The 12433-nt window shown below is 44.3% G+C and overlaps 1 protein-coding gene and 1 long non-coding RNA gene across 5 annotated transcripts in view; one reads left to right on the top strand and one right to left on the bottom strand.

Annotated features, from left to right (window-relative positions):
- Positions 1-12433, top strand: part of LOC146797225 (zinc finger protein 783-like) — a 120040-nt gene that overhangs the window by 49832 nt on the left and 57775 nt on the right. For all 4 annotated transcript variants that reach the window (XM_085624178.1, XM_085624180.1, XM_085624179.1 and 1 more), the window contains exon 3: positions 8206-8316. In XM_085624178.1, the coding sequence (XP_085480304.1) occupies positions 8206-8316 (111 nt within the window). The remainder of the gene's footprint in view (positions 1-8205; positions 8317-12433) is intronic.
- Positions 1-12433, bottom strand: part of LOC146797226 (uncharacterized) — a 44777-nt gene that overhangs the window by 25542 nt on the left and 6802 nt on the right. The gene's annotated exons all lie outside the window — the stretch shown is intronic.

Genomic DNA, 12433 nt, shown 5'->3' with positions numbered 1-12433 from the left:
TAGCCCCCCCCCCCTTCACCAGTGTGCAAACGCGCCCTGTGGCATGTTTTAAGAGGGAGTTTTAATCCCCCTGCCCTATTATGTACTAGGGGCTTACAGAGGAGGTCATTCTAATCACAGGGGTACCCCAACGCATAGTGTTCCCTAGTGTATTTAGGTGTTTTAACTGTATTCTAAGTGTTTTTTAGCATAGGACTGGCTCTAGGACTCACTCCCCTTGCACTCCTCTAGTGACCCATTCAGCACCATGTACTAATCCATTCACTGCGCCAAAACCCAACCACTTATAAATTCACCCAGGCCCTCTCCTTGCAGTACTCTAATTATTCAGTCAGTACCCAAGTACTCATGCACTGAACGAGGCCTTGGCACATGGACTGCTTCAAACGCCTATCAGCTATGCATGCAGTCCTCTAACCACCTACACACTTGTCTTTCACACCTTCAATTCCCTAGTCAGTATCCATACACGCCAGCAAACACCCTGTCAATCCCCTTGCACTCCTCCAGTGACCCATTCAGCACCATGTACTAATCCATTCACTGCGCCAAAACCCAACCACTTATAAATTCACCCAGGCCCTCTCCTTGCAGTACTCTAATCATTCAGTCAGTACCCAAGTACTCATGCACTGAGCCAGGCCTTAGCACATGGACTGTTTCAAATGCCTATCCACTATGCATGCAGTCCTCTAACCACCTACACACTTGTCTTTCATACCTTCAATTCCCCAGTCAGTATCGATACACTCCAGCAAACACCCTGTCACTCCCCTTTCTCTCCTCCAGTGACCCATTCAGCACCATGTACTAATCCATTCACTGCGCCAAAACCCAACCACTTATAAATTCACCCAGGCACTCTCATTGCAGTACTCTAATCATTCAGTCAGTACCCAAGTACTCATGCAGTGAGCCAGGCCTTGGCACATGGACTGCTTCAAACGCCTATCCACTATGCATGCAGTCCCCTAACTAACCAACACACTTATAGTTCTGAACTTATACATTCACCATACACTACCAATGCATTCTTTCAGTCAATTAAGGTATACACATACATTCAAACAAGCTTTCACACATTAACATACAAATATAGTTCTTTCTTTAACCAGAGAAGTTAGTTCTGAGAAGATCTTTTTGTCCTTAATTTTTCTTTTATATATATATATATATTTTTTAACCATTTTGTTATTTTTTTGGTGTTGTAAAAAAAAAATGAAAAAAGAACGAAAAAAACAGGAAACTTCAGGAATTCACAGCCATTCCCAACAAAAAAAGTAAACAAAAGTCTAACAACGATGATTTCGATGCGCCGCACACACTGCTTCCACAGACTGCTCTCCATAGGATATTAGTTTGTTGCACTTTATGCAGTGCTGCTTCAGTAGAGCAAATTCAGGACGTATGTCCGGTGGTGAGGGTGATGTAGAACTGCCAGAGGTACCAGGCACGGCAGGTGGAGGGTTCTGTTGTGCTCTCCTGCACTCCTCCCGAGCCAGATTCACTGGATGCAGAGTCTTCAGGTGCTTATACATCGAGGCAGTACCGCAAGAGTATTTTTTATCAGCACTACCTCGGGACAAGACACGCACACAGATCTTGCAGGTTACTTTGGTGGCGTTCACTTTCTTCTGCCCCTCCGGAAAGGTAAAAAACTTCCACACCACCGATACTGGCCTTTGTGGGCGTGGAGCTTCTGGTAAAAATTCTTCCTCTGAAGATTGTTCCTCCTGGTCCTGTTGCTGTTGTCCTGAAGCCATGATATTGGTTTTATTCTCAAAAACACACAAAAAAAAGTAATGGGAATAGGTTATTCAAAGCTCAGAGATCACTCTCCAAAGAAGCTCAAAGAAGAATGATGGAAATGGGTGGGGTCCTTCAATAGTTAGAATGGGAAATGTTATGAACCAATCAAATCTGTTTTTTTAGGTCACAGGGGGTCCGTGCACCCTGCGCACAGGCAGCACGCACCCAACGCGACTTCGCGAAATTGCATTTAAAAGTAATATAAGTTCATTACAAGTAAAAAAATATTATTTTTATTAATAACTTAGATAATGTCTTGCCCTAATATGTATATTAAAGACATAAATATATATCATTTTAGACATAAAAAAATTCGCGGGAGTCGCGCACCCACCGCGTCGAACAGGTATATGACGTCACGCGCGAGCGTCGCGTACAGTAATGCGCATGTGTCGCGAATGCGCGGGAGCTGGAGTTGCGTACCGGTCGCATAGCGATCGCGCACATCTCAGAAAATACGCACCCGTCGCACACCCTACTCGGATCCTTCACAGCATTTCTAAAATGGCGGCTAGGTTCCGCGTAGTGATCGAGAAAGGTACGCTTTGGGTGCGTGACTCCCAAAAAAAAATTGAAAACAAAAACTATAAAGAAAATAATATAAATATATTAATATAAAACAAACAAAAACAATATTTCAGTTTCAATATTTGAAAAAGCATTTTTATTTCCATTTATATTAAAAATATATAATGTAATTTAAAAAATAAAATATGTAAAAATAAACAGTTAAACTGTAGAAAATCAGTATAAAAAAATACATATAACTATTATTACATTTAAAAAATTTCATTTAAAAAAACTTTGAAATTCACTGAAAAAACCATAGGTTTCAGACATGGTATAGTTAGGAATTAGCATTTAAAAATCCTTAGAAATTCACTGAAAAAAACCATAGGTTTCAGGGCTGTTATAGTTAGCTGGACATTTCACTCGTACAAAACCATTGAAATTCCTCTGTTATAGTTAGTTCTGCTAACTATAACTTGCGCGCCCGCAATCCACTGCTGATGATGTCACATATTACATCATTCATGGCGTTTGCAGTAGGTAGTTATAGTTAGGACCAAAGTTTCGAAAAAGGGTTTTTTTGTTTTCCAAATAACTTTAGCGCCACTTATCAAATCTCCACGAAATGTTCACAAAACCTCCCCTTTTTGGTTCAGCTGTTATGTTGAAAGTTTCAGGGTGATCTGTCAAGCGGGGGCCGAGAAAAAAGGGGGGTCCCATAACACGTTTTCCCCATGTTATGTTATGGGGATTTTTAATTTTTTGAACATGACTACAATCTGAATTGCTTAACGGAATTGCACCAAATTTTGCGGACAGCTAGATGTTGGTCTAGAAAGCGTGCTTTCTGTGATTTGGTGTAAATCCACTCAGTAGTTTTTGAAATATCTAACATAAAAAAGCTACATATCTGGGGATGCAAGTCCTTGCAGTGGAATTGCGAATCCTACCAAAATTTGAATAGCTATCAGCACTTCAACCAGGATGGGAGATGAAGTCCAATTGTGTTCTGAGGTCCTCAGGACACAAGAGGACCTCAGCACCCCACCAGCAGTGCGCCAAGAGGCGCGTTTGAAGAGTGGTGTAAAAAGGGGCGTGGCCTTTGCCCACCTCTCTGCAATTCAGCTGTGTTGCGCTTACTGGAGGTGCCTGGTGCACTAGTTGGCCCCCAGGGACCCTCAGTATTCAAGGGGACTTAATTCTCCAACTTTGAACGCGCCAGGGGGTGCGTTTGCAGAGTGGTGCAGGGAGGGGGCGGGGCCTCTGGCGAGATGCCAGCTTTAAAAAAAAAAAAACGTTATAAGGGTGGCTGTGTGGCCCCCCTTCTATCCCCCTTTTTTTGGGCCCTGGGGACCCCATCCCCAGGGCCTACCACATTAATAAAAAAACACGGGAAGGGGGCTGCGTAGCCCCCCTCCCGAGGCCAATTTCGGCCCCAGGGACCCCATCCCCCGGGGCATGGCCACATATTTAATATATATTTTACATTATTTTTAAGGAGGGACACTGTGCGGCCCCCCTCCTGAGGCCATTATTGGCCCCGGGGACCCCACAAAGTACATCCAAAAACCATTTCTTAACTATTAGTGTTGTAAGGCTAGTATGGACAGTCCCTGCCCACCAGTTGGGCTCTTTGTTGTGTATAATATCAATCGATATTATTATATTTTGTTGCACTCATAACTTTTCCTAATTTTACCAGGACCTGCTTTTCTGTATATTTTTGTACATAGGCTAGTCATTTGTCTATATGCTCCTTAACTTGTTTTCTTAATAAGAGTGAACTAAAAAATACAGATCATAATTTTGTTAAAAATGTTCATTTTTTTTACAGACATCAATCCTGCTTTCCAATAATGTCCCTCCCATTAAAATAATGCTGGCCCAAGAATATTTCAACATTTCACCCATCTGTTTTTCCTTTGTTTGAGCCCCACATGCACCAACTGGCGCTGCGCCTGCTGCGTCCGCCTCCTGAAATGGCTAATGCTGTTGTCTGTGAACCCTCTCTGCATTATGTCTTGGCTTGAAGTGTCCTGGCGCACACTGCTCAGCATTTATTGCCTCCCCGACAATGTGAACTGATCTCATGCCCTTGGATATGTAATTCATTGGTTCTGTTTGGACCGGATTCTCCTGGAAGCATAATGTATGTATTTTTTTAATGCTCATATTTATTTCTTTGTTAAGTCTTCCAGTATTTTAATTATACTAATAGATTATAAGTCTCTAAGTTTGTCTTTGCACATGCGGCCTCATGTTTTTTTACTCTATGAAATCCATCTTATATCTTCTTTTTATTAGATAAATAAATTGATTGCATCCTCGATTCTTCTTCCTACTGGACAACTCAAATCTCGGTTTGCTTCATAAATCCTGTCATTTCTTTATTCCAGGCTATTTTGGATTTATATTGTCCAAGGAACCATGTAAGTTCCAGAATTAAAATCGTGAGGCCTTAACAAGCTTCACCTGCGCTTAAGTATATAATTACGGAGTCTAAATTGATTCTCTTCCAGACATTGGGCCCAATTTATATCTTGGCGGGATAGATACTCTGTCTCAACGGCCATGTTTTTTACTGTCCGTCACCGTCGGGCAAACCCTGGCAGTAAGGGAAACTAAAAAAGAAATAATGCCTCCCTTGCTATAGAAAATGCCTCCCATGGCGAGGAGGGCATATCTTTTTTTTTTTTTTCTTTCAATAGGAAAATCTTGTTTTGGGATATTTTTTCTTTAAAACAGAAAACTGTTTGGTGCAGATCTCCATCCGGCTGTCGGAGCCTCGCACCAAACAGAAATATACATTGACAGGACCCACTGTGCTTGGGCGCGATCCAGCTTAGCGGTCATTTATAAATCTGGCAGGCAGTTCACCCACCAGGGGGACGTAAAAATGTACCCGTCCCCCTTGCAGAACAAAAGTCCACCCGCCAACATTAAAATCCGCCCCATAGTCAGATTCATACCATGTAAGTATAGTACAGGTGTGCGTTTATAATGGACACATTTCTCAGTTTACAGAAAAATCTCTCTAATCCAATTTTTTTCATTGCTCGCGCCATGTGACTGCCTTTTGCAATCGATTCTTCCAAAGCTCGTACGGATGGACAAAGATGGCTGCTCTCACCATTCATCCAAACCTAACAACATGCACGCATACGTTCGGACAGTGGACAGTCCGACACCATCTTGTGCCAAGCTTTATGTTGTCATGGCAACTAAGCTGCTGCTTCGCGTATGAAGCTATCTTTGTTTGGCGTAACGTGGGGAGGGTGCTGCTAGCTCAGTTTACGGGAAACGCTGGCTCCTCATTGGCAATCCTACCAGCTCCTCCCTCCCCTTCCCCCCATCCAAAAGCAAACTCCTCAGAGTTGCGCTGTTCATTCCTAATGGGCTTCATGAGGCGGCGCGCCGTAAGTTTCATTGGACCTCATGTCGCGTTGCTATTTTTTTTGCCATTTAATGCTCCCGCGCCGTTTCTCGCTTGCCCTCCGCTCTCTCCTTCCCTTACACATATTTATGTTCTGCTCCAAGTGTAGGCTCATGTCGCTTTACTTGTTTTTTGTGCCATTCAATGCTTCCGCGCCATTTCTCGCTTGCCCGCCACTCTCTCCTTCCCTTTGCACATATTTATTTTAAGCGCTACCCTTGTCATGTTGCCGTCACTCCCGCCCCCTCCCGTTGTCCTTGTTTACCACCCCCCTAGTCCCTATTTTATGTATAGTTGCTGTCAGAGGATTGATATGTGTTTGCATCCTCCCCTCACCCCCGTGTAGCTCCTCTGTTCGTCGCCCACACTGTGCGCTGCACCACAGGCTTCTGGCTCTTTCTCGTGGTAAACTTTAAAAGCGCTATGCTTCCGTGCACACAGTTGGCAAAATGGTTTTACCACAGCGTCGTTCCCCAGCGTTGCTCCCCTATTCAGAAATGGATACGGAGAGACTGGAGGCTGCGAGACTGTGGACTGAGTGGTGGAGGCAGCTCTTTAACTCCTCCCTCCCTGCCCCCCCAATCATTAATCCTACCCATGTCTTAGTAGCGTATTAACCATACTCATCCCAGATATTACAGTGATAAAGAGGCATTTCTTGTGCTGTAAATTGACAAAGCTTCAAAGCGCTACTAACTCATGTTACCATTATTTCAGCAGGGCACTCCTGTTAGCCTTTATAAGTGTCCACAAGCGATAAGTACGCTACGCCAAGTTTCGGGGATACAGCCTAGGAGTGAACATATTTCACTAGTACATGTGAGCACTAACCCACAAAGATATCTTAGAGATTTACGGTCTCAGACGGAGTACAGATTTCAACTGCGGCATGAACAATACATTCTTGTGACACAGAGAGGACCTTTTTGCAGCAGATACTTCCGAAATTACTAGCTTTGTATGACTGTTTTGGTGAAGTCCATTGTTGTGTTAATTAAAAACAATCGCGGAAGGAGGTGGACCCGAATTATGCTGATGCCTTGGTTTTTAGACATGCAAAGTTGCTACGAGTTTGTCTATCAGGGTATTGAAAAAATAAAAGCAGTGAGGAAAAGAAAGGGGTTTCAACATTTTAAGGCGTGGGCAAAGTGGGAAATTACCTAGTCCCCGGCTCCTCCCCCAAAGAAACGTAACTCTCTATTTTACACCCGTCTACTCTGTTTCATTATGTTAACTTCTGGCCTACATTTACTTCTGTTTGTCTCTTTACTCTGTCATCTTAAGTATTTTTGGGGTTCCGGCAAGACATTTCAACAAAGTTTAACATAACATTTAGTGTTCGTGGCATCATGTGGGTTTGAATTAGCAGGTAATTGGCAATAAAATGTAAAGGTTTTACAAGCGGGGACCCAAAAGTATGACTTGCTTGAGGCCTCCAAAATTCTCAAGATGACACTGGGTGGGGCACATTTACCTTAGGGAGTGTACAAACAGGGTCTGGTGAAGCTCATGTCAAGCCACCAAAAGATAACAAGCATTAAAAATGCAATAGGTCTCACCTTTTATTAAGTTAAAGCCATTTGCTTTGCTATACAATACCATTAGCAAAGCAAATGGCTTTAACTTAATCAAAGGCGCAACCTATTGCATTTTCAATGCTTGTTTTGTGTGTGTAGGTGACTGACATGCTGTTCCACCGAGGCTTATGTATTTATATAGTTCGGGTACCCCGAGTATCTAGGATTTTGTCTTATGTCATATTGAGGTACTCCTTTTTATGTGCTGATTAGGACCCTAAACGGGCTAAAACCTGTGATGATTCCGGCAACCTAATGTATATAATTTATTTTTTAGTATACCTGTAATTGAGGGACTTTGCCACCTTGCACCTATGTAGCTGCTTACCTGTTCTGATTTGAGATAAACACAAAAATTGAATGAATTTTCTTTCTTCTTGAGTTATTTTCTCACCATGTGGTCACTAGTAGTTCTTTTCTCCCCGTGTGGTCACTAGTCACACTAAGCACCTGTCATTCTCGAAATGGAAATATTCCTGCGAAATTAAATGTAATACATTCCATATTTATCTGTATGGCTTTTATATACTTCATTTTATTACTTCAAATGAATTGCATTTATTGCCTGATTGATTAAATGTTCCAAAAATGCGTCTAATTTGTGAAAGGTTTTCTTCTATGGAACATTGTTGTAATATTATGTGAAGTTAATTTCTGGCATCCATAATTTTACCATAGATTAAGACTCACAAAGGTTGTTTTAGCTGAACAATGAACTTAATGTGCATTTTTTATTTTAAAAAAGGGAAACTTTTAAAGTTCTCAGTGGTTTATATGGTTATAGTTCAATGTATAGGGGGAATCTATATGTTGTAATGTGTTAGACTGCTTGTTAGCTAATAATAAACCTTCCTTTCTATTTACTGTCCTCAACAGGTCCTCTTATTGCCACAACTGTCTTTACTTTGCTGTCGAAAGAGAAGGAGGCTCTCATTTCGATGACCAATCAGGACTCTGAGAGAAGAGGAAGCATGAATGTGTGCAGAAGTGAGTGAAACATGCAACTGTGTTCTGGCTGCAAGGCGAATTCATGCATGTTTAATGCACACAAGCACACACGTGTGCATAAGCATACACATGCACAAATGTGCAAGTACACATGCCCACCAGCCACAGACTGGTACACAGCAGATGACCCACAGGCCCAGACAAGCACACACAAGATGTACAAAGAGGCACACATAGGCTCAAACTAGAGGCTCATCATCACCCCAGAAGAAACCGCCTCCACCATGACGTCCATCCACTCGGGCCCCATCAGACCCCTGCCACGCCTAATGGTGGCAGCTGGTGAATTTAGAAAGTGGTGGGGGCATAAAATAATATTTGCTTTTGACTTAGCAAGACAGTGAACAGAATAAACTAAATGTTCGAGGCATATGAGCTGCAGATCACACACTTAGGATAGATCGCCATCTGGTGTTGGGCTTGGATGCTTGCAGGTTGTCTTCGGAAGAAGTCTTTGGTCACGAGATAGGTGACTCCTCCCTTTGACTACAGTGCGCATGGGCATCCACTCCATCCTCAGATTGTTTTTTTCCGCCATTGGGTTCGGATGTAACTTTTCCACTCCGGTAGAAAACTTCAAAAACAAGCTTTCGAAGCGAAAAACATTTACAAAACTACATCGAGGCACCTTCACTCGACATCGAATTCATCGGACCGGTTCCGGACGTCGACGCGGGCGATTGGACCTATCCGCGCCGTGAGGCCTACGGCACATGGAAAGGACGCCGTTTAAAAAATGCCCCCAATGTGGAGCAAAATTCCCACACAGTGACCATCATAAGGTCTGCAACCTGTGCCTGTCGCCGGAACACGAGTCCAGCTGTCCAGCCTGCACCGCATTTCGATCCAAAAAGACCATTCGGGATTGAAGAGCTCGACGCCATATCATGGCCCACAGACCAGCCCCGGAACCAGAAAACATCTTCGATGAGGGTCCCGATGTCCCGGAAGAAGATTCCGAGGAACTTCAAATTATCTCAGAAGCAGACGACTCAGACGACCCCATTACTCCGGGGCAACGCGTGAGTACCACTGCCCCTACCCCAACCCCTCCAAAACCAAAGGCATTGGTCAAGACTTCGCCAGCTGGCCCCAGTCGAGACCGAAAACACCCTTCAGAAGCCCTGCCTTCGGGCTCGGCTCCGAAGAAACACAAGCCTTCCGGTGGCTCGGGCCCGAGCAAACCACATATCATTGTGCCATCGGCACCGAAGACACAAGACCTCTCGGCACCGAAACCGGCTCCGGCACCTTCGGCACCGAAAACATCGAGGCCCTTAGACAAACCGGCACCGAAAACTCCCAAGCTCAAAGACTCAACTTCGGCACCGAAACCTTCATCGGCACCGAAACCTTCATCGGCACCGAAACCACCGGCTAAGGACTATAATACACCTCCTAAAGCCAAAGACTCTACCAATCACCCAAAACCTCGATCGGAACCGAAAAAATCGGCGCCAAAGTCTGTTCCTGAAGACCAAGAACTTTTCCACCCAGATCCAACACAAAAAAAGATCTATATTAATCCAAAAACTGGATATGTCACTGCTGTACCTTGTAGGAAACGGAAACTGGACACAACACCTACCCCAGTTCCTATAAAGAAGAAGGACTCTGCAACATCACCAATTCCTCCTTCCTCTCCTGTACCACCTCCTACCCCACCCCCTCTGCCTACACCACCATTACCTCTACCATCTCCATCACATACACCACCCCCACAGGATGGTGATGATGACCTAGGGGGAGGGATGATCCGGGGGATCCTAATGATCTTAATGATCCGTTCACAAATCCAGATACCGTACCATTGGACGACTGGGCATACCCTCTACCAGATATGCCTGACCCTACACCATATCCCTCCAAACCATCACCTCCAGATGACCACCTGGGGTTTGGACAACTAGTACACAGAGCAGCACTTTATCATGGCGTCACCATGCACCCGAGGAAGACTTCCTCTTAGACACTTTTGAACAGTCTCAGAAGTCGGTTCAAATTTTACCCATCATTAAAGGGGTCATAAAACACGCCACAGAAGTATTTAAAGACCCTGTACGGGCCAGGGTACTCAACCCAAGAATTGAGAAAAAATATAGACCTGCCCCAGAAGATCCTTGTTACATCAAAGGACAGCTCCCTCTGGATTCTTTGGTCGTTTCCAACGCAAGGAAACGCGCCAACTCTCAAACTACGGGAGATACACCGCCCCCCGACAAGGAATCCAAACTATTAGAGGCCTCGGGCAAAAGAGTAGCAGCACAAGCCGCTAATCATTGGCGTATCGCCAACACCCAAGCCCTATTAGCACACTACGATAGGGATCAGTTAGAAGACCTCATACAACACCTACCAGACCAATACAAAGCCCAGGCAAATTACCTAATACAAGAGGGAAAACTTATCTCAAATGCCTCAATTAAATGTGCACTTGACGCCGCAGACACTGCCTCTAGGGCAATAAACACAAGTGTACTCCTTAGACGCCATGCATGGCTACGCATTTCAGGCTTAAGCCAGAAGTACAAAGTACTATACTTAGCCAACCGTTTAATCAAGAACAACTTGGACCAGCAGTAGACACTGCACTTGAAAAAAGACACCGAGACCGCTAAATCCATGGGAGCATTGCAGTCTCCACAACCACGTGGCTCCTTTCGACGCTCCTTCTACAGGGGAGCCTCCAAAAACACTGGAGCAGACACCTCCTCCACATTCAAACCCTCTACACAAACATCCCCCAGTAGAGGATATTTTAGAGGAGGATATAGAGGAAACACCAAGGGACGAGGTCGAGGCAATACCAACACTCGTACCTCCCCGCCACAAAACAGTGACTTTCCTCCACTTCCCCCAGACCATTCCACTCCAGTCGCGGGAAGACTCAAACAGTTCCTACCTGTCTGGAACTCCATCACAACAGACAAGTGGGTAAGACAAATTATCCAGTATGGTTACTGCCTGGAACTCACCACTACCCCCCACACATTCCAAACAAGCAACGCTACATGTCACCAGACAATCTTATGCTCCTCAAACAAGACGTTTTCTCATTGCTTCAAAAACACGCAATAGAACCAGTTCCCTTACAACATCAGGGTACAGGGGTATACTCACTGTACTTCCTAATCCCCAAAAAGGACGAGACGCTAAGACCAATACTGGACCTCAGACTCCTAAATCAGTACATAAACTCAGATCATTTCCATATGATCACTCTTCAACAAGTGCTCCCACTACTGCAACAAGGCGATTTCCTTGCCACATTGGACCTCAAGGACGCCTATTTTACATCCCCATGCATCCTTCTCACAGGAAGTATCTAAGATTTGTGGTGGACGGACAACACTATCAGTTTACAGTCCTTCCATTCGGGGTAACAACTGCGCCCAGAGTATTCACCAAATGCCTAGCAGTAGTAGCAGCGCATCTCAGGAGACAACAAATTCATGTCTTCCCATATCTAGACGATTGGCTCATAAAAGCCAATTCATTCAACAAATGCATCCTACACACTCACCAAACTATTCAAATCTTACACAACTTGGGATTCACAATAAACTATCCCAAATATCATCTCCAACTCAACCACATACATCAATATCTGGGAGCCACCATAAATACCTCCAAAGCCCTAGCATATCCCAGCCCAGCCAGGATAGCCAAAATACAAGCTTTGATCGCAAAAATTCAAACCCAACACTCTCTTCCAGCAAGAGTGTTCATGCAACTCATAGGCATGATGGCGTCATGCATCTTCATTGTGCCTTATGCAAGACTTCAAATGCGTCTCTTGCAAGAATGTCTAGCACGTCAGTGGAATCAGGCTCAAGGACAACTGGCAGATCTGGTGTTGGTGGACAGCCGCTCACATCGCTCTCTAAAATGATGGAACACCATAAACCTGTCCAAAGGGCGGCCGTTCTTAGAGCCTCTTCCACAAATAGTGCTGACAACCGACGCATCTCTCACAGGATGGGAAGCCCATCTCCTAACACACACCACTCAGGGCACATGGACCACTCAACAGAAAGGGCTCCATATCAATTACCTGGAACTACTGGCAGTATTCCTAGCACTAAAATCATTCCAA

The sequence above is a fragment of the Triturus cristatus genome, chromosome 9 (assembly GCF_964204655.1).
Source record: "Triturus cristatus chromosome 9, aTriCri1.1, whole genome shotgun sequence".
NCBI lineage: Eukaryota > Metazoa > Chordata > Amphibia > Caudata > Salamandridae > Triturus > Triturus cristatus.
Note: the sequence above shows the minus strand (reverse complement) of the source record. Positions and strands in the feature narration are given on the sequence as shown.